This window comes from Takifugu flavidus, chromosome 7 (genome assembly GCF_003711565.1).
Source record: "Takifugu flavidus isolate HTHZ2018 chromosome 7, ASM371156v2, whole genome shotgun sequence".
NCBI lineage: Eukaryota > Metazoa > Chordata > Actinopteri > Tetraodontiformes > Tetraodontidae > Takifugu > Takifugu flavidus.
Genome location: NC_079526.1, coordinates 13,500,709 through 13,527,245, shown reverse-complemented (window position 1 = coordinate 13,527,245; position 26,537 = coordinate 13,500,709). Strand labels below are relative to the sequence as shown.

The window sequence follows — 26,537 nt, the reverse complement described above, 5'->3', positions numbered from 1 at the left end:
CGTCTGACATGCTGAGCCTTCCCTCTAGCGTCTCAACGTGACTACCGCTTGACTTTGGTATTTATCTCTCGCTCCTTCATTTAGTCTTTCACTCCAAGTCTTCGTGTTTCTCTCCATCCGAACTGCACGTTTAGAGAAGTGACTTCAATCGGCTGCACCTGCCTGAAAACAAGGAGTGCTCTCATTTCCAATGTAATGTAAAGGGCCAATTATTATTCAAGGACAACCCTTGAATTGCCTGGCAGTAAGAGCGGGATGCAGAATTCAGATAAATGTGATGTTGGATGGCTTGAAGTTTGTTGCGTGAGGTGTAATGAACATTGAACCAGATACAGCAGCAGCAGTTTGATACTGATTCTGTGAGGTTTACCCACAAAAAAAAAACAGACCTTTGCTCGCATGTGCGCAGCAGCAATGTTGTGTATCAGAAAAAGAACCAATTAATACAAAGGAGAAGCATCCTGAACACCTGCATATATTTATAATGTTCTCCTGCATTATTGCTGTGCCCTGATTTACATCTGCAGATTATGAATGAGGGGTTAATTTGTAGAGATGAGTGCCATTAGATATTCCAGTAAATGCACGTGTTGAGGAGGTACAGAAGCTTGTGTGTTTGTCTGTCTACCCTCATTTTATGTCCTCACCAATGAGGAGCCATCATGCAATATTAATTCCTACTATAAACAGCGTTATGAAATCCATTGTAGCACCAACTCCAGGTAAATGCATTATTGATGACATTTAATGATGTTGAATTAGCATACGGGAAATCCTCGTGCCCTGCCTTGAGCGCTCCCTCTTGCATAACAGTGAACTGTTCTTTTAGTTGTAATGAGGAATGTATTTACGTGCTTTAATTTCTCCTGGAGTGGAGCGCCATAGGCGGAGGCAGTGCGAAGAGAGGGTCTGCTTACATATGCAGAGAACACAGCGTGTGTGTGTTTGTGTGTGTGTTTGTGTTTGTTTGTTTGCTCTGCTAAAACTACCTTGTGCAGTGTCTGACCTTGTCTTCTTATCTTTGAAGGAAATAACTACTGTTTGTTTATTTTGTAATGAATTATATCATAGAATACAACTAAAACTAATCGTCAATGTGGTTTAATGTAGATAAATTACTTTTTATACCACTAATGCCTAAATTGGCGTCCTGTTTCTACATTTGACTTGACTATTTGTGCTACGCTGCTTTTTCTTCACTGCGGTTTTGCTCGGCTCCTTAAGTCGAGTCAGTAAATATCTGTTTTTCAGTTCTTGGCTGCAATCTTGCCTGCAGATTCAGGGATAACAGACGAGAGCTGTCTTCTTCTTTGTTTGCGTTCTCCACTCAGCTTCAGCCTTTTGTTGAGCAGCAAAGGAGACTTTGAGATGTCCGGCAAAAGAAGGGAAATGAGGAGACTTTATCAGGGACTAATCTTCTTATAGGACAAATTGGTTTTCCTGGGATACTTTCAGTACTCCACCTGTCGGGTCTGTACCACACCAGGACCCTCTTCTCTCTCTCTACACTCCTCCCTCCCTTCCTCCTTGTCCACCTCCCTCCTGTTCCCTCACACCCCCTCTTATTCACATCATAAAGAACATACATTGCTGTCACTGCTCATTTCTTCACGCAGACAGAAAGTGTGATGATGTCCTGATCATCTGTTTTCCTGCCAGACAGTGATGTCTTTATTCAGCTCTAATGGCTGGAGAACTGTGTACGTTGCCAGCAGAAGCAGAGCCACGTTATCATTATAAAGATGAAGGAAACACGCAGCCACAGAATTAAGACGGATGGAAGGCCCGGAGCAGAAAATGATTTACACATTTCAACAACTACCTTACAAACAGTTTATATCAATTCTTGTTGCAGCTCAAACTAAGCTAAGCATCCTTTACTTGGGCTTAAGCACCGTGATGCAGTTAACACATGGAGAAAGAAGGTTTGGGGTTTAATTCTGGCAGTGTGTGAGTGGCTGTGACTTTTTTAACCTCAAAAGGAGCCTGAATTGGCTGACAACACACACACACACACACACACACACACACACACACACACACACACGTATGCCAGTATGCAGACACATTTTCATACACTGATCTCTGCTGATGGGCACCGCAATGCCAAGCCAAGGTCACAGCAGTTCCCTCCCCTGCCGTCAGCCTCCTGGCCATGCAGAGTTCAAAGGACCGGCCCTCTCTCACGGCCCCCACAGCCTCTGTGTCCCGGCATGGATCTGGTGACCTTGTGATACAAAAAAAAAGAGAACATTTATTGTTTTTTTGTTATGCTGTAATGCTAAAAAGCAATCAGGAAACACCGAGTTGGTCCAGGTCGTCACATATAGATAGCAATGATGGAGATTCTCGGCAGGTCCTGAGGGATCTAGTGGCCTACTAACTGCTGCCTACGCATGTATTTTTATTTATGTGTATCAAACAAACACACACACACACTTGCACGCTCACACATACGCACACTGTTTTGACCTTAATCTTGGTTGCAGCTGCCTTCACAGCACTTTTTGGCAAATGCAGAAGTTTGTGAAATTTGAGTTTTGCTTTGCAGTGACCTCAAAATGAGACCTTTGGTCTCATCCAGAGGGGGGGCGGCGTGAAGAATCATCCATATAGTCCATCACTGGGAATAATAGAGGAATTACCTTGTAATGTACCTTGTCACAGGAGCAGAGAGGGGATTTGCATGTTACGTGTAATCTCTTTACCACTGAAATAATTGGACTTCACTGTGAGATCATCCCATCAGAGATGGCAGGAGATTAACATTCAATGTGGACGTTCATGGGAAGTGAAGATTGGATTGGAAAAAGGGATCTTCTAACGAGGCCCGTGGATGTACAGAGATTAGGTTGCACCATCTATATTGTTCACCCTTTAACTGAAGTCATCTCTGAAGCCCTGTGGTACACTCTAGTGGATGGTTATGGATTATAGGGATCCCCCCCCCCTCCCCGAATCTCAACTAAGGAAACAGAAATGTTAGATTGGTTGTTTAAGAATTGTAAATCCGACATTATTGTGATGCAGAATTATATACATATATATATATATATATATATATATATATATATATTTTTTATTTTTTTTTTCAATTAATTTATTTAAATTGACTCGCTCTGAGCCTTTAATTGGTATTTTTGTGTAAAAATTGTATCTAGATTGCAGGAAAGGGTCTCTCAGATGCTACAGATTTACTGATTGTTTGCAGGAGTGACGCATCTCACTGGCTGCTTTCGAAGTGTGTTACACTTAAATCCTTCCTACATTCAAGTCAGGTTTTGCCATTTAATAATAGAATTTCAAAGGCACTTTGGTGTATTTTGTCCTGGTTAAATGCAAATCAGGTGTAAAATATTTTATAATCTGTACTTTTTTTGCACAGTTCATTTTCAGTTATATTTCTCTGCCCAAAACTGTTAATCCGAACAAGAAGTCTCACATATTCTTGTATTAATTCATTCATAAGGTGTAGAAGAACCAGGTCTAAATTTAAATACAGGTACCATATATGAAGAATGACTGCAGTAACTGATGTCCTGAGCCTAAATTTGCCTCTGAGATAAGCCATAATTTCCATACACGGGATGGATGTAGTCATCAGACAGCAGATTGCCTCCTATTAAATGATGCAAGATGTCGAAAAACCCAGTCTGTGAGCAGAGGGGAGGGGAAGAAGCTGCAGGCGAATACATAGCCCCCTAAACACAACACACAGACGCACGGAGGAATGAAAAGCTGTGTCGTAGACTTCCATTCATCAGCTACCCAGGGCTGACAAGAACAAACACACTTTGGCCAGTTACAATGGGAAAGCATTCCTCAAGACCTTCATTTGCACAGCAAGTGAGGCCAGGAACCAGACTTCAGGGTCCAATCTGTGTGCACGGATTCACAGAAAGCAGAGGTTATTAGGGGTCATGACTCTGTGTGTGTGTGTGTGTGTGTGTGTGTGTGTGCGTTGTGTGTGTGTGTGTGTGTGTGCGCGCCAGTTAGAAAGTGGAATTAAGTTATGAGAGGAGAAAAAGAGAAAAGTACAAGACCAAATGAAGTGATTAGATAATGACCTTATATCTCAAACAGTTAACGTCACACATTGATATGTGACACTATATTGACAGTGATTGATAGTTGTCTGACTGTAAAGCCTTTTGTTTAAAAAAAAAAAAAAAAAAACATCAAACACAGTTGAGGGAGCCACCGTTGGTCCTTGACCAGCTGGACTGAGTGGAAAGAACAACAGCTTTGCAGGTCGAATGATCCAATCTGGCTTTCCTTCACCCACATGGATGAAGACGACTTCAGCGAAGGAAAGCTAGATTCATGGGCTGTGTGATCAATAAGCCATTAGCAAGCAAAGAAGCAGACGTGGTCAACATTTGTCCTGGAACCGTCGCCCTCGGCTGTGCCCCATGAGTTTCCATCCTGGCGACTCTCTCGCTCTCTCTCTCCATCTTCTGGAGACGGGTCCCGCTGCCAGACAGGTTGAGCTTAGCGCCGGGCCGATGTCCGGGGATGTGCCTCCGCCGATGCGCTTTTGCAAACACGGCAGTGAGACGTGAAATGAGATTTCACTACTATCATTACTTCACTGAGGAAGAAGGCCACATCTCACTCGGAGTGAACGCCCGGCTGCCCCGCCGCTCCTCCTCGCCCCGGCGCAGGCATGTCTAAGCATCTCCGAGATGGATCGATGCAGCTGAGCTCTGTAAGCTGCCTCCTGCCAGCGGAGGCAATACTGTACGGTGTAATGAGTTGGGGATATTAAGCACATGAAGCAGCCAGTCTTAACTAAAGGTGAGACGGACACGATTAGCGTAGCGAGAAGCTTTGTTTGCTTAAGTTCTACAGGTGCTTGACCCCAATGATCCAGGAGACACAGTGAAGGTTCGTATCTCAGCCTTCTCTGGAGGACATTTCTGCTGAGCTGGCAGCAAAATATTGAGCCAGATATTCTTTGTCTTGTTTTTCTCGTGTGAGAGAAGTAAAATAAAATGATTTGAAGAATGATTGGTGAATGGGGAGGGGGTGCAAATGCAGTCAGACCACGTTGGTTTGAGCTCTTCCATGGCTTTAGTCATTCTCAAAGAGCAGGTCCAGAGCCAATGTTTGCTCGGCAGCCGGTTGGAATGTCATAAATGATTCTGTTGGATGATGAGCGGAACAATGAAAGCGCGCTCGCTCGCGCCGCTCTGGGTAGACGTCCTTTTGAAGCCGCATCTCAATCAATCGTCCATCACATCCGAGCGTCGGCGCCGATCCTTTAAAGCCCCGCGCTCACCTTGCTTGTATTCTCTGGGCGTGATGAAAGTGCATGAAGAAAATGTTTTTGGATAATTTAGCAGGGCTCTCCACAGCCGTATATTTGCCAAAGGGCATGTTTTTACATCAAAGGGGCAGCAGTCAGCCGCCAAGAGCTCACAGCGACGGCAGATGACGAAATGAATGAGCCGAGATTTGATCAAAGTCAGTCATTTTGGCATTTTCCTGTCAATCTGAAGTGGGTTCGCTTAAACGGGAGTGAAAATAGCTTTTAAAAAAATCAATTCAAATGAAAGATTTTAACATTTTGCAGAGTTTTTCCATTTATTTCTTTTTCAAAACAATAGCAGTCACTGAAAATGGGCCTCAATTTCCTGCGTGATTTTTTTTTTAAAAAACCAGCTGATTGATTCTAAGCAGAATTTTGAATTTATTTTTTGCCTTATCTGCTGTTGCGGTTGGGTTTCTGTCGGGTGCTTCCTGGTTCTCCTGCAGAGAGACGGGCCTCGTTGCCAAGCCCAGGACGATACCTGCTGTTCCCCTCTGACCTGGCGACCCCCCCTGGGCTCCAGTCCTCCTTCAGACTGAGGATGAATGGTCATGGTGGATCTGCCTCTGCATAATTAGCGAGAGCTTTTGAGATTTTTTCTTTCTTTTTGGCATTTGTGGATTCATTAGGGTTCACGTTTCAATAGTTTATGGGTTCAGAATAATCTGCACTAATGATGTGATAATGATATGCATTAAAGGAATCCAATTTGGTTTATGTTGTTGCCCAGATCCACGTCTGATAATTTGATATAAACTTCAAACAAACAAATGCTGCCGCACTATTAAAAATGCAATGATTATTAGTATTTCTTCGGGGTTTTTTTTGGCAGTTTAAATTAATTACTTTTGTTCAGTTCAGTTCGGAAGGCAGCTTTCCTGCTGCCATGATAAATATTTTAACTGCTCTATATATTATACTTATGTGTGTTTTTCCAGACTTATTGTACAATTAATGTGATCACTTTTGTGAATACCTGCATTGAAAGTATGTTCTTCCTGAAATGTCTCACTTTTTTTGTATAATATCTGCAACGCCAATGGTCACGAGCAATTTGCTGGTCCATAATAAGCTAGAACTTTCCATTAAAATCAGGTTTTCTTTGCCTTCTATGAAGCATCAGGCCAACAAATTGTTGTATAGAGCTGTGAGGTTGAGGCCACCTCAGAGAGATACTATTTGAATACACACCCAGCCAGTTTTCCATGTTGAATGGTTCCATATCTATCAGCTTCCATATATGTGCTTGAGTTGGAGTGTTGGCAGAGGGGGCCTGTTGTGTTTTCTTTTTTCTTTCTGTTGCAGCATCCTGCGTTTTAGGCTTTTTCAGCCAACATCCTTCATCCTCAGCCTCTCCTGTCGTATATTGACAAGGCAAAACAACCGTTGCGGCAACTGTTGCAAATCCTGGCACCTTCAAGCTTTTACTGTGTGCTTAGCAAACAGAGACGAACATGTGTGATGAGCAAAATAGGAGCTTAAAGGTGCGTTTATCATTTTAATTCCGAGATTCTTAAAGCAATAATTGTGTGTTTATGCGGAATTCATCTTTAAGTGGCCAAAGAGATAATGGTTCTTATTGGCTGCTCTGGATAAAATGCTCTCCACCTTCTTTTAATCAGCAATAATGAGACCATTTGTTTTGCGAAGCTGCGTAAGGACGGCGCTTATCTCCATGTTTGCCATTAGAGGTACTTATTGCTCAAACAGCCTGCTGTCACTAGTATCTATCAGAAAGTTTCTAGCAAATTACTGTCCTGTTTGTTAAAAGTGCCTTTTTGGCTGTTGCCTTCATTTTAGATGTGCTTGTTTTGCACCTCTACCAGCAGCATCCAGGCCTGGTTTTCATTTTTATTCCACTTCCTGCTTTTTCATATCCTTTAATTCAACCTTTTTTCTCCATTTGTTTATTCTTATCGGTAAATTTCCCAATTTCAGTGATTGAGATCTGTAGAAATAACTGCAATGCAGTTGCGTGGATGCAGAGATCTCTGCACTTTTCCACATTGTAAATTGTCTCCACTGCGTCTGATCTGTGTATGCTTCTTATCAGTGGGGGCCCCGAGTTTTCACAAAGAACTTGACATGTTCTCATTTCTCACCTCTGCTTACTTGTCTCGCAAGCAGCTACAGACTTCAGCAATCCCAGGTTTCGATGGAATTCTTGGTTCGTTTAGCTTGAAATGTTTCCTCCAGCTCTACAGGCTGCGATTTATAAAAGACGCCACCCTTCAGCCAGTCATCTCCAGCATTTGAAACTACATCTCTTACGCCTCGACAATGTTCTCCTGCCAAAGAGTTGTTGAGGGCTCTGTCCGCTAATGTGTGGATGTCCAGGCTAAATGATGGGGAGGAGGCCCTTTATAAAGTATAGGGCCCATGTTAGGGAGAGAGAAGGGGACAGCATTAATCTCAGAGTTCAAGCCTATAGTTGTCAGCCTGTATGGGGTGGAAGGGCTGAGGCAGACTGATGCACAGGCTTAAAGACCTTTAGTGAACAATGGCTGCTCTGTGTTTGAGAAAATGGAAAACGGAGTTCAGAGTTTAGCCTCCACATCCTTTTCTTTCACTTTGCTCCCATTACGTGATCTTTTCTCACCAAGTGTCCAATTTGACCCTGTAGTGTATCTCCGTTTTCTCTCATTTTTCCCCTGCTTTGATGTGTTAAACATAAAACAGATTCACAACTGTTGCCTGTTGTGAGTTACTTACGCGAGTTATTTACAATAAAACCTGTGAGTTAGCTGCTAAATTCAAACCCGCTGTGGAAACATTTTAGTAACCAAACATCTGTCAATGGCAATGCTGGGACTATTTTAGTCGGCCTGGACGGTGCAGGTGCAATTTGGGCATATTTGGCAAAGAAGCATCTGTTTTCATCAGAGATTACAGACTTTCAACGCGAGATCCCGTCTCGCATCAAAATTCCGAGTCTGTTCAGCTTTAGCCAGGTCAGGATGCTCCTTCTTCCCCTCCAATGACTTCAAGTAATTCAGTTAGGATCCACAGGAATAAAAGGGCTGAAAGGTGGATTGTTCCATGCTTGACTGAAGTTGGGAAAATCCACCTGTTTATCTGTGTGGAGGCGAACTGATGGAGGCGCGGAGCATCGCTGACAACCTTTCACTTTTCTCTCTACTTAACAACTTGAACACAACACAGCTTCAACATAACATGTGTAGAACACAGCACACATCCTTTGACATGTTAGCGTTAGCAAAATTGTTGCTTTTATCATGGATATTTTGGTGTAGATGTGAACACTGATGGCCTTTCCATGGATTTTAAAATAACCAATGGTTGAAAGACGAATAAACTCATCAAATAAACCCTCAAAGTCAGCATTTTTTTAATGTCTTAAAGATTTCAAGGTTAAACATCCTTATGATGCTTACCAGTCATCCAGCTTTCTATGCTATTTAATAGTAATGAATAAATGGAAACTAGAATTTTGCTTCATCCTTAAATGCAGATTAAGTTTCGTCAAAAATACAGCCTCACGCACTTTTTAGCGGGAGGGATTTCATTACGTACTCAATTGGATTTTCCTCTCTTATGTCACCGGTCTGCCCCAGATTTGTCATTTTCCCAGCACTGTTGGTTGTTTGGAGCGTTCAGCGGTGGTGTGGGCAGTGTTGTGGTACCATTCAGAAGATAATTGGCTCGCTGCCGAGGCAGCTTTATTCTGATGCAATCGAAGTAGCGCACGGCGTAAAGGTTAGGGTGATATTAGGTTCCATACAAATGAGACGAGGACAATACACACTGAGGCAGATGTCAGAGCTAATCTCTTCTTTTTTGCCCAACTGGTGTGTGTGTGTGTGTGTGTGTGTGTTGAGAGAATTACTTTTATGTGAAATAAATGAAAAAGTCAGTGGAGTGTTGAAAATTTAGGACAATTGGAGTTATTAAGAGACGGTGACGTTTTCAGCGCATGACAGACAAAAGTAGATCTTTGTTAAATAAGAAGTGAGTAGATTCTACATAGCAGAGGTTTAATATGTGGAAATCGGTCTTCTGGACAGTTGGCCAAATGTCTTGCATCCATAGACGTTAAAACCAACCACTGCGCTTCCTTTCAGCGCCCGTGTGGGATCCTCTACTCGGCTCGCTGTGTTTCGTCCAGCCTCTGAGTGCCTTTAGATGTAGTAAGGGAAATCAACTGTGGCAGAGCTGTAAATTATTCCTCTTGGGTGCTAAAGGGGGCTGGAGCACACGCTCGCTCCCGACCGCTATTCCTCTATCAGGGCCCAGTCGGTTCCTGTGGGCCCCTTATCCGTCAGGCATGAAAGCTTCAGCCAGGCAATCTCGGTGACATGCAGCACATAAAGAGGTTGTTTAGTGTGCAGAGAGAGAAAATAGACAGGAGGTGAGTGATACAGTGCTCAGGCAGAGCAAAGCAGTTCAGAGCAATAATCCTGGAATAATTAGACCACCATAATGTAGATATTGAATTAAATTATCAATGGCAAGCTTCTACAAATATGAAAATGACATTAAAAGCCTGAAGCTGTAGAAATTTTGGGTTTTTTGGTATGAATATTTACATTCTGGATTCATTCCTCCTGTATTTTTTTTTCAGACGAGCTGTGAAACTTCTCACCCTATTTCTCTAACTAGCTGAGCAGTTTGCATCCACTTACACTGACTTTGGTGTCGGTGTTACTCTGAGGAAACGCTCACTTTCTCCTGACTTTAGCTGCTTTGTTCCTACTGTCAACGCGGCTTCCTCTTCTCTGTTTTGTCCTTTGACAGGTTCAGAAGCAACATTCTCACTCGTAGTAAATCAGAAGGGTATTCAGGCGCGGCTCCGCACAAACGTCTGTAAACAGTTTTTGTGCTACCAAAGCTTTGTTAAAGATGTTCAGGATACTTCCACCTTCCTCCGCGCTCTTTTGCATGCTTATAAAAGTGATCTTTAAAGCGTTGCTTACATGGTAGACAAGCCTCAGCTGCCTCACCCCCGCACCATTACTCCTTCACCGCCTGAAAGAGGACTTCCTTGCATTCTGATTGTGGGCCTGTCCTGTTCATAGAGCTCTAAAGAATATTAAACAGCCTGGCCTCTAAGGAGTAATCAGGAAGGGACTCAGGAAAAATAGCAGGAGACATATGATAAATGGCCGGGCCCGTATTGTTCTCATTATTTGGAAAGGGCCAAACAAAATAGAGATGCGCTGTGTGTTGTTGTGTAACTGAGATCAGACATTTGAAATTAGCATTCCAACAGATAAATGCCAATCTTACCCCTTTTCTAAGCATCAGGAGATACTTTACCAATCGGTGCTAATCAAGGATAACATCAAAAATGGTGATCTGTTGATATGATAAATACATTTAGACACCAGGACATGTCTTTGTCTTTTTAAGACAATAGGTTGAGGCCAACTCTAAGAAGCTGTTTAGCATGCAATCACTTTCTTTCTTGATTGCTTTGTCCCACAATTGTGCACCTAGTTTTGAGTCTTACCTGTCGCAGCCCTTTGGCACAGACGACTTTGATGACTGCTATCAGACGCGTTTCATGCTGAGCTCGATGAGAAATTCCCCTGCGGGATTCTGCGTCAAACCGCCGGAGGGGAGATAGTTGGGCCTGCGTGGATTGGAAGAGAATGTTAGTCTGGATGAAAATGACCTGTGTGCGTCCAAATGCGACTTGGTTGTGAGAGTGAATGAATTGGCCAGTTGAAAGAGGACAGAAGACGGGGTCGTTACTTCAGGATCCAGCCAAAGAGCCGGCATTTACACTTTGTTCGCTGGAAGCCGAGTGTGAAACCTTGATCAAGGCCAATTTGCATTGCTGGATGGCCATGAAGAGGTTGGTTTTGTTCTGTACTATCGAAAAGCCGTGCCCGCACACTGCAGGCTCTAAAACCTGCCCACCCCACCACGGACGGGCACCCACCCTCTGCCCTTCATCCACGTCCCCTTCTGGCACTACTTTTGGCTACGATGGACGGTGGTTATTCCACCATTGTGTTGTTTGGCCAAGAGTACCTGCTGGGAGCCCTTTCATCAGCCCTCTCTGGGGTTTTTCAGTGGAGTCCAAGGGCACCCCCCCAACACACACACACACACACACACTTACAATCCAGCAGATGTAGATTTCACCCATCTGAAAAACAAGGCGTCATCAGCGAACACTTTAACATACATGGATTGAAGTCAGGACCACTTTTGTCGGATTAACCGCACAGATTGTAATTTATTCCAGCTAAATTCTGAGTTATCTTTGAAGTGAAAGTGAAGAAAGATTCCCCACAGACCTCCTCTGTACTCCCCTGTGACTGCCTGTTGAAGCTTTTAATGAAGGGGGAATGGTGTGAGAGACGGCCGAGCAGACAGAAGTTGTGTGTGTGTGTGTGTGTGTGTGTGTGTGTGTGTTTGGGTAGTAATAGGGCTGAGAGGCGAGTGTCTGGGTCGTATTTGTATTCCAGTGGGTTTGGGTATCCGTGGATACACCTAGGTGACTGGGAAGCATGCATAAAAAGGAAATGGGAAAGAGGTTATTGCTCAAATGTGCCCACTGATACCACACCATTCAACAGAGCCACACAGTGAGAGGTAACTTTAGGTCACTTCTGTCCAGAACTGTCCTCATCTGTGGCTACCCTCCTTGTTGATTAGGTTTGCGTCACTGTTTGATGGTAATTTGATGCTTCTGCTGAATTAATATATGGAAAGTAGGGTTGAAATCCTCACAAGGAAAACCTTGCCCCAATTCCCCGCGGTAAATTTAAACAAATTACCCAAAAGACAGAAACATGAAAGGAATAATTATCTATCATAAATATCCCCGCTATGTTAAATCAGCAGATGCCTGCAGAGGAAATGGCCTTATTTGTTATATTTTGCAAGGTTTTTGACCTAAAAATATGGGTTTTTCCTTTGGGTTTTTGAAGGTTTGGTGAGCGATACCACTGATTTACAAGCTTTCCAGCCACAGCACAGTAAATATATTCTATAGATGAACATGTGGCTGTGTAGAGCCCGATGTTCACGTTAGTTATGGTGGGGTTTTGATGCAAAGATGTAATTTAAAACTATTGGATGGACAAACTAACCCCCCCATGCCATCGATTTAATTGTAAAATGTGAACTTTCACACCTCATTAATGACCACAGAGCTGCTCCAAGGAGTTTCTCCCGTCTGTGCCGAGATGCTTTGAGATTACAGCAGACGGACGAGCTCTTTTGGCCGCGTTATAAAGAAAGATGATTCATAAGCCGCAACAAAGGCTGTGTCAAATCGCTCTCCTCTTCCCTCCCATAAAGTTCCCAGAGCAAGCAGAATTGGGGGGCCATGAAGAGTCGATCCATCTTTCAGTTATTCAGAGTTGCTACATGTAGGCCTTAATTGGATTATCTGAACTTGGTAAAATTGTGCTTTAGACACCAGTGATGAAATCAGTCAGTCAGACACAACGTTGAGTTCGGGGAAAAAGTCCGCACCGAGATGCTGCTGAGCACTGTGGGAATGTCAGGAACCGATCAGGATCACGGGGAGGATGCACAATCTGGTTAGAGAGACAAATCACTTTATTTCCCGCAGTGCTGGTGTATTCAACAGAACGTTGACAGTCATAGAAATTACACCAACGGAACCAAATAATCCTGAAATTCACTACAAAATAACCTACTTCTAGTTGGTTTCCTTTCTTTTCTTTGTTTGTTTGGTGCAGTCATAGAAATTGCATCCTGCTCTTTACTTCTCTCCTAACCTTGCTTCAATCAAGCACTCAAACCAATCTCTTCACCCAGTATTTATTTTAATTTTTAAATTTATTTTCAAACAGACGAACGGTTTCATTTAAGGACTCGCTGCGCTTTAAAACCATCCGTGCGTCACAACACACAACTGTCTGCTAAAGGGAAAATGGATGGGAGGACAAGAAGAAAGGAGAGAAATAGCCAAAGTGCCAAGGATGCGAGCGAGTGTGTCAGAGGAGCGTAGCAGACAAAAGACGGCGACTGGGTACAGTGGTTTGTTTAACTGGGAGAACACAGAGAGGGGCGGGGTCGGGGCGTCACACAACATAATGGTGTTCCACAGTCACCAGACAAAGCTCACAGCGCTGCACAAAAGCACATCGCAGGATTTGTTTTTGTCACTTTGGCAAATATTAGTTCTCTTTTATGCACATCTGAGCTAAATCACAAAGAAGCAAGACTGTCCAAGCAACCCAAGTGCTGGTGACCTTTGTAGGGCTGAGCGTCGCTTCCGCCTGACAGCCATTTGTGATCGAATAGGCTTCTTTTGGATCGTCTGCGCGGGGAGAAACGCGCCCCTCTTTATCTGCAAACGCTCAGCAGGCTTTGTTTGGCTCCCCAGCACCTCTTCCTCTCCCCGTTTCCATGACCACTCCCTCTGGCCAGCGCTGATTTTTGATAATAAGCCCAGAAGTAATTTGTCATTTGTGGAGCGACGAGCGCGCCCCATGCCTGCGATTCGGGGCTTGAATGGCGATGGTGGAAGCACCGGGGTGGAAATGAGGGGAAATACAAGAGTGGCGGGGAGCATAGATTCATACAGTCAGCGGGAATGTTGTTTTCTCGTGAAAGGCTTTTTCCTCATTGTTATCGGGTCGGGGTATCTCGCGTCTGAGTGTCAGTCAGTCACTCAGCAGGAGAGTAATTACAGAGCTGTGTTGATGAATCTTGATTTTGCCACTGGAGTGCAGCTGCTTTAATGTTTGGAGTTGACCTTCAGGATCAGCAATGACCCTGCGATCTATTTTAAAAAATGACTTTTCTGGAATTATCGGGTTATTTATCAGTCAACATTTCTGTGTCGACAATGAAAATCTAAAAATATGTACCTGCATGTTCAGCACACACACACAAGCGGGCTGCACATGTGTGTGTTTGTGTGTGTATCCGTGTGGGTAACCACAAAGGGATTGACTAACTGTGGTGTTATATAGTACTGTATATCCCCTCCCCCAGTCCATCGCCATCGCACCGCTTTATGACTCCAGTGGGACATTTAGTGTGAGTGAACGCATGAGTAGGTGTGTGTAAGTGTATCTCCTGACCTTTGAAACGAGGTCACCATAAAAGCACTTTTTTTTCCTCCTACTGTGCCACATTATAACTCCAATTAGTGAAATCCCATCAGCTGCGTTCAGACCCATAAAAACACATCTGTAAACTCAAATTGAAATATTACACAGTGAAGCACGCCGAGGAAGCTCATCCATCTCGATTTCGCTGGGGATGACATCACTTTAAATGCATTGACAGCCCCCTGGTAAATTTAGTGCTGTATGGGTTTTATATGTGTGGGTGGGGATGGCTAAAGGATCGTAAAGTTGATGTCATTAAAACGATGACCCCGTCTAGGAAAGTGACCGTCCAATAGTCTGATGAGATTGGAGCACCGGGGTGGGTGGGCTGGTGGGGTATTAAGTGTTTCTTTGTCGTCTGTGTGTGTGTATGTGCATCACAGGGCAAGTATCAGTGTCTGACTGTTTAATAAATCAATGCAGGTCAATCTGGAGAGCCGGATGTCACCCAGATGGCCTGTTGCTGGGTGTGTGTGTGTGTGTGTGGTGTGTGTGTGTGTGTGTGTGTGTGTATAAAGCTGGGCTGTTTACAGTACATCTTAAAAATTGGAAAATTGGTCTTTCCAACTTCATTAGTGCATGGCTTAAACACAGCTTAAACATTGCTGTCTCAACTATTAATTAAAGTAATTAAAATCATTCTATATGATTTGAATGTCTGGTGGTGTAGTTAAAGAGAAAATGCTGGAGGCAGAGTATCACTGACTGGCACTTGTCATTTTCTAACTTCCATTAATGTTCCTTGGGATCATAATATGGTCATTAATCCCCCCAACACCATCATCCTTGTTGCCCTCTATGTCTAAGCTGCTTTGCTGAGCTGTAATGCCATTCTTATATATGAGGGTACGAGCATCAGGAGCCCAGAATGTGCCAGGATTTGGAGGGTCTGCAGCTTTGGCAGACATCATTATTGAGTAAAAATCCAGGGATTTGGCAACAACACGAAGCCAAGAGGACAATGGCTTAACATGCCCCAAAGAGATGCTTCAGTTCCGCCGGCCAAGTGCATGCATGGAGAGATAAATTAGTCCTGTACCATATGTGTTGTCGATTTTGCTTTCCCAATCTAAACATCGACACATTAATCAAGGCCTATGTTGCATATCTACACTACATGCTCGCGAAGCCTGAGCTGTAATGTTAAATTAATATTTGTTAAAGGTGTTAGGCATAGATGGTTGACTCAGAGGGCGTGCTTTTAATTATTTCTGCTAATGTGATCAAAGAGAGCGCAGACTGCAGGCAGAGGCTGCCGTTTAAGCCCTTCCGCTCCTGCTGATGATCCCCCCATGTACATATTTATTTATTTAATTGCCTTCCCCAACAAATGCTCATATAATTATTCTACCCCACGTGCTGCTCATTTTAATGTAAATCCCACCAAAAAAAGGAAAGTATGAAAGCTCGTTGATGGTTGTACCTTCATGCAGGATCACCTTTACTCTGTTCAACTTCTCAAGTTCGATTCGCGGCTGCGTTTGACTCACCGAAGCCCCCCGGGCGTGACGCACCTGTGTCCAGAGAGGGAGCGTGAAATGGTAGCCAGCTCCTTTGAACCAGTGGGTGGTGTTTGATGTGTTCCATGGAGCCGAATATGTGGTGTATTTGATCTGGAGAGCTGGATCCTCACATCTCCAGCTTTTGTAGTTTGTGTTGAACACACACGTTTATACACACACGTGCGCAGGCCTCTCAAATCTAAAGAAATCTAGTTGCACAGGCTTTTAAATCCCTTCCAAAACTAAAATTATGTTTGGTTATTCCCGTACTGTCACACTGGTTGGCAGTAATGGTTCAGCCTCTGCCCGCTGATAAACGGCCTCTGTCCTGATACTGAAGCTCCACATTCTTTAACTCTTTAACCAAGGGCAGCAGCAGAGGCAAATCCATTTTTCGCCTCTCCCTCCTCTTTCTACACACACTCTGACCGACAAGCGTAAATGCATAAAAATAAACTGTTTATGCCCATAACATTTGTCTCATATATATTCTCAAGTTCATACTTTTCTGAGAAACTATGCAGTTTTGGGTAAAATAAGTCTCCTAATCTGTCACATAATACCTACATGTTGTTTCATTGTGGCAGTTTTATGGATCCTGTCTGGTCCATACTTACCTGCCATCCTGCTGGGATAATCCAGTAATGGGTGCAAAGCACAACTGTAGGTTTTCCCGATCTTTTGTGAGGAATTTTATAAGCAGAAATGATTTTTATGGGATTTATCGATGAATAAAAACAGCACATGTGAACATATCGAGGTTAAAAAAACCCAAAAACTCTTCAGTTTCATGTTATATAGGTTAAACTATCATGTTTTTAACCTCAGGGTAAAATTTGAAAGTGTTAAATCGATGACGGTTCCTCAGTACAGTATGTACACATATATGTTCCCTCCCTGAGCTCATACAGATGGTTTTGGCTGATCCATATGGATGACACATCATGCAGGGCCCCTTTCAGTGCATCATAATGTAAATGTAAGCAGCTGCTTGTGTGTTTGTGTATGTGTGTCTTTTCAAGTAGTTATTGTTTTGTGTGTGTGTGTGTGTGGTGTGTGTGTGTGTGGTGTGTGTGTGTGTGTGTGTGTGTGTGTGTGTGTGTGTGGTGCAGTTTTTTGGTGCAGCGAATATCCATATATTGCATTATGTATGATGTCCTTCAACATTTAGACCAGATGTTGCTCTTTTGGCTTATGTCTAACATCCACTGGTGTAATTTTTACAGAAATAAAAGGTCATGCTTGTTTGTGTACAGTGGGGAAGGGCCAAGGTGAATCATATTCCTGAAGCAACTTGTTTTTTTATTTTCAAAGGATTACAGAAAAGTGTGGTCAGGTTTTAAGGAATCCTTCTGGGGTTTGGATATTGTCCACAACACCAGTGACTCCGGACATAAATTGAATGGACTGAATGGGATTATAGTGAGCGCTGCTGGGATCTTAAAGGTGAAGATTAATCTAGGCGGAGGTGTGTTTTAACCTCCACTGTGGTTCTGCTGGCTCTGTTATCACGCTGTAGGCAGAGATGGAGGGAAAGATGTTCAGCAGAGGGGGGGGGGGGGGGGGGGTACAGTTTTTTGTGTTTGATGTGAAGAAGAGGATTTCCTCCGTCTGTTGTGATTCCAGTCCGCTACACACCACCTCTGCATCCTTCTTAACCTTGTCTCCTACTGCTGCACCCATAATCCTTTCCCCTCATCTTGTCTGTTTACCTCTGTCTGCAGCTCTGCTCCCCCTGTGGTCTCCAGGGATACGCTTTTATTAATTCTAGGCCCTCACCTTTTTCCAATTCCATCACTCTAAGACTTTCTCTTCCTCCTCTATTCTCAGAATTAATAATCTACACTAAAGGTCCCTTTGTGTTTGTTGGCCATATTTTTCTCATACATACAAATATAATGAGCACTGGTAGACATGCTTTATCTGCACAGTAAACTGTTCAAAGCCAACCATGTATAGAAGCTAATATATACATTTACACACTGAATATAGCTTATTGTAGCACATCCTCAGGGCAGTAAAAGGTTGACTGCAGTACTGAACCATTGGAAAACACCGATCACCACTACAAACTCACCTGAAATTAAGGAAATAACAGGAGAAGCAACAGGAGAAGCAACAGAAGAAATTCCATCTTGGTGATGTGTGAAGCTAAAAGTAGAGTTTGAGTGACTGAACAGTCGTGTGCTACAGGAAATGCTCTGGAGCTACCTTGTTACCATAGAATAAGGGTGATTTAAAGCGCGACACAGCTTAAGTCACATTTTCATCAGCTTTAAATAAATGGTCACGGAGGTGGTCCACAGCAGCGCCGGACTTAAGTGAAAGATGAGAACCTACACAGTTACTTGCTGATCAGAAGAAATCACCCCAGCACAAACGGCACTAGAGAAAGCTCGCAGCATTATTCATACACACACGCTCGCCATTTGTCACCCACCTACCCCCCTTGTATACAGTATATTTCATCATGGTCAGGCCAAAGTCATTGCTACCAGGTTCAAGCAAGTGCTTTCTCTTTTCCAGCGGCTCTTGCTGTCAAATAGAGCCCCCACCCCCTTCCCCACACACACACACCACACACACACACACACACACACACACACACACACACACACACTTTTACTGTGATAGACTCAAGCTTGGTATTGTTTGCCCATGTGTAGAAATAGTTTTTGAGTCAAAAGAAACTTCATAATAATCTGAAGCAGGTTCTGATGGTGGCTGAGCAGAAAAATTCCTCATCCGTTTGAGGGCTGATGTCCTGATGGAATGAGACATGCCCTGTAGTTTCTGTGCTTTTGCTTCCACTGATGCTTCTGCTATGGCTGCCAATGCGCGGTAACCACAGAAGAGCTCAAATACCCCTGGAGCATCCACTCCGATGCTCAGACCTGTCGAACTGGGTTTATTCTTCAGAATTCTTCGATCATCCTGCTCGGAGCAAAGAGCGTTTAACATAATTTTACACCTGAAGTGTGTTAAAAGGTTGAAAATGGACTGAGTCCTCTTGTTGTGGTGTTGCTAATGTGATATTTCCCTTCACAGCAAAGAAGACATGCGCGACCACGGACTTTACCTGTAAGAACGGCCAGTGCGTTCCAGCCCGGTGGCGCTGCGATGGCGAGCCAGAGTGCGCCGATGGCTCTGATGAGGCTGATGCAATCTGCAGTAAGTATCGTAGCTGCAAAGACGTATAATTTCCAACGGCTGTGTGTCGAGATGAACGACGCCACGGCTCCAGTTTGCGTACTCTGCTAGAGCTGAGGGCAGTAAGGGAGAGCGCCAACTGTGTTCATTAAACAATCCAGCCATATGTGTCTCACTACATCAGCTCACATAAACCTGTCTCAAGGTTCCAAAGGCAAGGAATAAAGCTCGGAATTTCAGGAATGAATAATTGTGCGTATAGGAATGCATTTGGCAGTTATTGTTAGCTGTGTTTGCAAGCAGCAGGTCACGTGTTTTTGCACTCACATACTTCATCAGCTTTTCCAGTCTGTTCTCAGCATGTAATCACGTAATTATGAGAAACTGAGCACTTTAGAAACAGCCCTTATTGGAGACGCTGACGCGTGTCGAGGCCACATGCTGCCACAATGATGAAAACTGAACACTTCCCACAGTAGTTGTGCGATTTCTGTTCTCAGCAAATCACTCAACAGTTATTGTAGCAAAGGTAGAGACGTGTATGCAGACGTATATATTGCAATGTTTCCACCTGCATTTATACATCAGTGTTACGCGACCGGTCTTTTATAAGTCACTGAACCGAGTGCAAATTAAAGGTCAGTCTTGTGTATTCTTCCGCCGATCAGAACTTCCTTCGCGGCTTCAACTGCCACCAGCTGGCATTTTTTATTGAGATGATTTTGAAAGAGGTGATCAAAGACCCTTTTGAAGACCCTGGGAGTGTGATCGGGCCAGTTGTGACGTGTGTAGAAGCGTCTATATGCACTCACAAAGCTGCGGAGTGTGCCCTCGCATACCGTTGACTTGTGTATAAAGTCGATTTCTGCACTTAGTATTCATCACAAGGTGAATCTGTAAGTCATTTCATCAGATAAGTGGACTTGTGGTTTCGTCTCATTATATCTAATCAAGGTTGAACGCCGCGAGAGCTTTTCAGACGCATCGATCCTGTCGGCCACACGCACATCCGTGAGCGTGTTTGAATGGAGAGATGAGTGTAAATGGTTTCTCATGTGTACATTTCTTTAAAATATATCCCGCACGTATTTAAAATATCTGTTGGTAATATTATCACCCTGTAGCCGGTTAACTGGTTAAAGCAGTTTTCAAAAGCATCAAAAAATAATTCAACAACTAAAGCAAACACTCAGACTCACCTATCAGCCTAAATCCTGCGTTGCGTATAAAAATCCTGTAAAGGCAGTTTGGTTTTGCTTCATGTAATCTAGGTTTGAACATGTTACGCTGGCTTGTATCACATCCTCTTTACTCCGTCGTGTCGTCCACTTTTTGATTAGTTCAGTTTAAGTAGAGTCTTTGATTGAATCGATTTCCCTCCGAGGGAATCAATGGGCTGATCTGTGAGACCTCTGGCGGACTGCTGATTAACTATGGACCGCCGATGATGCCCCTGACAGAGCAGACGATCTCTCACAAGCTCCTCAGGAGCCGGCTGTAATTACACATCTGAAAATGAATCTGGGCCTGGAGGGGCTCCTGCGGACCATGTTCACATCAGAGTGGTGGTTTAGGCATCAAAGAGGGGGCCTGTCTGCGCACTGTGTTCTGCAATAATGTACAGCACTGATATCATTTGTCATATTCGCTGCGGCGTTAGTCCTGTTAGCAGCAACCAGAACCTATTGAGTAAACGGGTGATTGATGAAAATAAACAAGGCGGACGGGTCAATGTAGCTTCAACGGAAACACTGCTAATTTCCTTTGCTGGGTTTGCTTTTAAAAACCTGTCCTCAGCGACCACATAATTCATACGAGGTGGTTATCGGTCCCACCAACTAACACAACCCAGAACAACCCGTTTTTAACACCCCGGCCTTCCTTTTTTGGACTCATGTCATCACATTTTCAGCCTATTCTTCACAACAACAGCACTTATTCACCCTTGTGAGATATAAAGTTCCTTTAAAGACAACAGACCACAAGCTTACATCTATACGTACTAAGCTTTTAAAAAATGCTTATAAATTGCTAAAACTGTAATAGCTGTTTTGTTGTACGGCAGTCTGCAATCCAATAAACATGCTGAATGATTGCTCTTTCATTAGCTCATAATTATAATACGCACTTGTCACCACCCGAGTACTGTCCCCATCTCCCCATGTCCTCAAATGCACAAGTGCACAAGGGCAAGTATGCTCCAAGTTTACATGATCGGCCTGTTTTAACACCTATTCATCAGCCTTTACTTGTATCCCACAATGCATTTCACCTTGGCCATGACCTGCAGCAGCCATGGAGTGAAGTACACACTTGCTCAAGCTCAAGCTCAAGTTTGAACTGGTGTCCTTAACATTGAGAAACTGCTTTAATTTTTGGCTGCTAGTCTTTTCTGTGGGTTCTTTGTATTCCGAGCATGATTTAGGTATCAAATTCCAGGTGTCGTAAATCCTGCAGTTTGAAAATTAGTGCAGATCGGAGGAGCCGTGTTGTCGATTTCCAGAGTAAATTAATGCGTGGGGTCTCTTTCTGCTCTGCTGCTGCATAGGTGCGCTCCAGGGATTAAAGGAGCACTTCTCACCACCCAAGTGTGACAAAATAAAAGGTTATTAGAGTGACTCTCAGCCACATATCAGGCCGCCATGCGAAAGCCAAAGTGATGCTTCTGATGTTTGGAAATCAAGTCAAATGCTGTGCAAAGAGCACTTAAGCTTTGTCTGATTTGGAAGATATTTTATATTCATGAGAAAAAGCCACAGACATCCTGACATGGGCTTTGCTCAACAGCTTCAAACCTCATTCTTAAGCATTAAGAGGAGAAAGACAAAGAGGAGAAATTAGATAAGAGATTCAAATCCTTCTAAAAATCACAAACTCTTGTAATACAGAGGTGCTGATATGAGAGCTGATATTAAAGACTATGAAACTTTGGGCCTTTGCACTGATCATCTCTTTTATTAATGAAATAACTCGGCAACAATCAGGCGTTGATTAAAACATGTAGCCTCTTTGAGGATTCCTCCACAGCACAGGCCAAAACTTTCTGACTCAAACTTTGCTTCTTATTGAACTCCATCTGCTGGTGCAGATTTGTCTAAAGACACAGACTGTCAAAATGGAGCCTTTCATCACAGCGGGGGGGTTTCCCCATATTTTGGTAGCCTTGATTTTCAGGGCCTCTGCAAACTTCCTCTTTTTCTATTTCACAGAGTTATTATGGGACGTAACAGTAGACAGTGGAGTGCAGGACAGCTGCGCAACATCTGGTTGTTCTGGCTTACTACTTCCATCATGAACCATTTTAAATTAGAAGAGTGGGGAAACAAGAACTGATTCCAGTTCAGTGATGTTAAAACTGTAAACGTTCATTCCAAATAAAGGCATTTAAGTGTTGCTCATGGCAACGCTGAAGAAAACGCAGCTTCACCAATCTGGTCTCTAAGCAGTCATAAAATTCAGTCTTGTGGGGGTTAAAAGATTTTGCTGGGTTAAGCTCAGAAAGGCTGCATTGTGTTTGTTGTTAAGTTTATTTACAAAGGAAGGAGAAGGAATAAACTATTAATGGTGCTGAGCCACTTTATTTTATCAATTTTAAATGGTTAAATGAGTCCAGTATTGCTTCACTTGTGCTCATGTGGTACTCTGATCAAGCTAAAAGTGTGGAACAGATGTTTTAATCTGTCTGAGATGCTGATCTGAGAGCAGCTGCGATGCCAGCTGTCCATCCCAACATCTAATGTTAAAGCCTTAACTTCGACGAAGCTCCACTGTCAGCAGCTCCGCCCGCCCCAGTCGACTGAGGTGTGTTTTTCCTGAGCCGGGGATCCGGAGACAATAGGCGGGCCCACCATATTACAGCGAGGGGGCAAGAGGTCACGCTGGTTAATTGTTTTGGAATATGAACGGGAAAGATCCCGTGAGTTGCATTGTGGGATGGCTTCAATTTCATGCTTGAGGCAGCGTTAGCACCAGACATAATTTCCCAGGTGGCGTCTCCCTCTCTCCCTCTTTCTCTCTCAGTAACCTTGTTTCTCATTCAATCAGGTCAAACCTGTGTGTGTGTGTGTGTGTGTGTGTGTGTGTGTGTTGTGTGTGTGTGTGTGTGTGTGTGTGTGTGTGTGTGTGTGAGGCTGGCATTTGAAAGGTGCACACGCTGTGGCCACTCTGATATTTCACTTCAGACTGATATAATTTATCTTTAATCTGCTACAGTTTTTTCCAAGTGAATGCTTCAATTTACTTGATGTGAGTCTCTCACACACACACATGCACACACACACACACACACACACACACACACTCTTTCCCTTGGCTGTGTCAATTACCTGCCCAACACAAGCTTCCCTGTTCCCTGCACTGCAGATTAACACACTTATCAGTGACGTGGAGTTTAATATCGCAACAGTTTTTAAAGCAGCATTGCCGCGACTGTTGTTCAGGGACCCGCTGCGACGGTTTGGCACACAAACTTCCATTCAATGATTCTTTACCAAACAGGATTTGCAGTACAAGCAAGAAACAGAAATGTAGCCATCAAAAATAGGAAACAGTTCACACAACTGGCTCCAGGTTCTTGTGAAGCAAACTTGTTTTCACATCTGTATAATTTATTCTTTACGCTTCCAGTTTGCCTATATCAGCAACTGTGTGTGTTTAGCTGAACAAGAACTGCTGTTTATGCCAACCCTCCTCCCTTGTTTAGTTTGTACGTGCCAATCAGACGGGAAAAAGTCACCGACGCAGCAGCAGCCGCCATGCCGTTTTTCCTGCAACTCAATTCAATTCAATTAGTGACCCCTGCTTGTGGCTGGTTACCATTGATTAGTGATCAATATGTTTCTGCTCCTCGGGTGTCCTGAGGAGCTAAAACATCCTGATGGGATTGTTTCTGCCAGCGATTTCCACCTGTATGCAAAAGCATGACAACCATTATCTTATGAAATCGTGTCAACTGGCTTATTACCTTTGGTTTTTGTGTCCAAATCCTTCTCTTTTCAAGAAGGTCAGGAAGCTCAGCTGAAACCTAGCAGGAAAAAAGTGTTGAAGGCAAATATGAGCCCAGCTGGAGACAGGAAGGTCCTGCTTTAACATAACAAAAGCAAACAGCATTCATCTTGAACCAATCGCTTAATACAAATACCAAAGGTCATCGAATCAATTATAGGGAAAAATAATATATACTGAGCAAATCCAGGCATCCATTTTTTGTATGCACTGTTCTCGTCCTTTTTCCTTCCACTTCTAGACTTTTATTGCTTGCTAACATCGGTGTTATTTCTGGTTACGGCTGCAGAATATATAGGTATTGTTGTTGTTGTTGTTGTCATGAAAGCATCACAGGTACTGGAAAACTTACAAATCCAGTCAGGAGACTTCAGAAAGCAGATAATTAGTCCGCCTTTACGAGCCATCTCTGCAGCTGTGCCCCGACCTGGACTGTGAATCACCTGCCACAAAGGAAATGAGCTCAGAGATCTGCTGTTGAGTTCAGCGCCGTCCTCTGTGAATCCCATCACACAGGACCTGCCTCTCACTCTCCCTCTGAGGGCTCTTTCCCCTCTTTCTGCAGCCTCGCTGAGATGTGGCACCAGCCACTGGCGCTATTTTTAATACCCGATGCGCCATCCACTAAACAACCATTAAGAGGAACCTGTTGGAAGAAAGTGGCAATTTCCTATGAGACTGCTGGTGTTGCGCTGCATTTCTTCCCCTGCGGCACTGGCAGACCTACAGTCTAGAGCGTGATAATGGTACTACATTTAATAGGCTCTTCCTCCTTCACACCGCCTTGAGAGTGAGAGAAACAGAAGAAGAGTGAGGTTGCATACACCACTGCACATCCTTCTTGAAGAAATGTCCCCGAGGAGCATCAGGACGGCAGAACAGAGTCTTCATAGTCAACTTTTTCAAATGTATTCGTGTCCTCGTGCCGTGGAGCTGTTTACAAAGACGCGTTTGCCGCGGCCGATTCCTAAATCTTCCACGGAAAAGTCGATATGCGATATACAACATTTGCAAAATGAAGATCGCAGCAACGTGGAGAGGTCAGAGGTTAAGGGTCTAAAATGACACCAGCCAATCAGACGCATGCAAAACCAGGTTTTCAAAAAACCAAACAGTCCCCATGAATGAGTTATTTTAAACAGCAGGACATGTTCTCCATTGTTTTTCTCTCCTTTTTCCCTTGACTTTGGTCCTCCTCTTCCCCCACCCCTCCTGTTCCCTACATCAGGGTTGCAATAACAGGAGATCAGTGTTCCAATGAAAGCCACTAATCAACAATAACCTTCATTTAAAATGTAATCTGATATTAACCACAAGCGCCCTTTTCGTAAATTGGATTTCGCGTTTGAAGGACAAGGCGCAGGGGGGGGGGTGCCGCGGAGGTAGTGGGTCAGCTCTGGCCTGCGAGGCTAAACTCCTCATTTACATCAGAAAAGTCTGATAAAGGACACAAACGATCAGATTAAATTTGCACAGAGAGCTTTCTCTTTATGTCAATAGCTGTCTCATGTATAGAACATTATTACTTGGGGGTCCTGAAACATTTACGGCCTGAAACACAAGCACCTTTTCATTCCTTATGTCCGTTTTCCTCACGGACGTAGATAATCCTAGATGCTCACAGACTCCTCTACTTCCGTGTATTTGATGTATCCATGCTTGGCTCAGACGACAATGTACGCAACCCTCCTCAGACCGCGTTTGAATGCATATGCGCATGAAGTGGGGCATACATATGAAATATCTGTCTTCGGGCTTCAAACGTGAGGTTCTTAAGTGGGTGCATGCTGCATAAATCCACTTTTTATTTACATTTTCCCCTCCCACATATATACACAGTGTACGGGGATAATTAGCATCACCGTGGTGATGTGAGCGACTGTGGCTACACGTGAAAAAGCTGACATGCCTGTCCTAAAAGCAATTTGTCGTGATGTCATCTTGTCAAATGTCTTGGTTTCATTTCATTTCAAGGTTTAAAACTGAAAAAAATTGGTATTTCTTGCATGTTCGTGGGGGACAATATGGAGGCCAAACACTGAAACCATGAAGTGAACAATATACTGGACTCATTAAAGAGTATGCTATCAGAGGCACTTCAGCACACTCATGAGCATTAGCTTACAGCATAACCTGGGGAGATTTACATTCCACACTCCATGTTTGTTTCCTTTTTTGTGTTTTTTTCCACGCTACGCATGTCTGCGCTGGGTCGTAGAGATGTTTCCGGTTGAATAAGTCCGTCGTCTTTAAGCCTCCGGGTCAGAAAAAGCCCTAATTTGATCAGATTCCTACCCATCGACCCTGACGTGCGTTCTGCGTGCTTCCTGTGTGAAGTCAAAGTCGCCGCGGCATCTCCCCCCACTCCTTCGAAGTAATAAACATTTACTGTTCTCAAGCAGCCACTTACCAATTTATGGGGCAACTTCACGGCTGAAACATGAATTTAATTATCCTATTTTACTGACGATGGCTGTTATAGACCGCCTGTTAGTTTAGGTTTGA

At 43.7% G+C, this 26,537-nt stretch overlaps 1 protein-coding gene across 4 annotated transcripts in view; it reads left to right on the top strand.

Annotated features, from left to right (window-relative positions):
* lrp8 (low density lipoprotein receptor-related protein 8, apolipoprotein e receptor) overlaps positions 1–26,537 on the top strand; it is an 86,880-nt gene that overhangs the window by 22,792 nt on the left and 37,551 nt on the right. For all 4 annotated transcript variants that reach the window (XM_057037987.1, XM_057037985.1, XM_057037986.1 and 1 more), the window contains exon 3: positions 18,927–19,049. In XM_057037987.1, the coding sequence (XP_056893967.1) occupies positions 18,927–19,049 (123 nt within the window). The remainder of the gene's footprint in view (positions 1–18,926; positions 19,050–26,537) is intronic.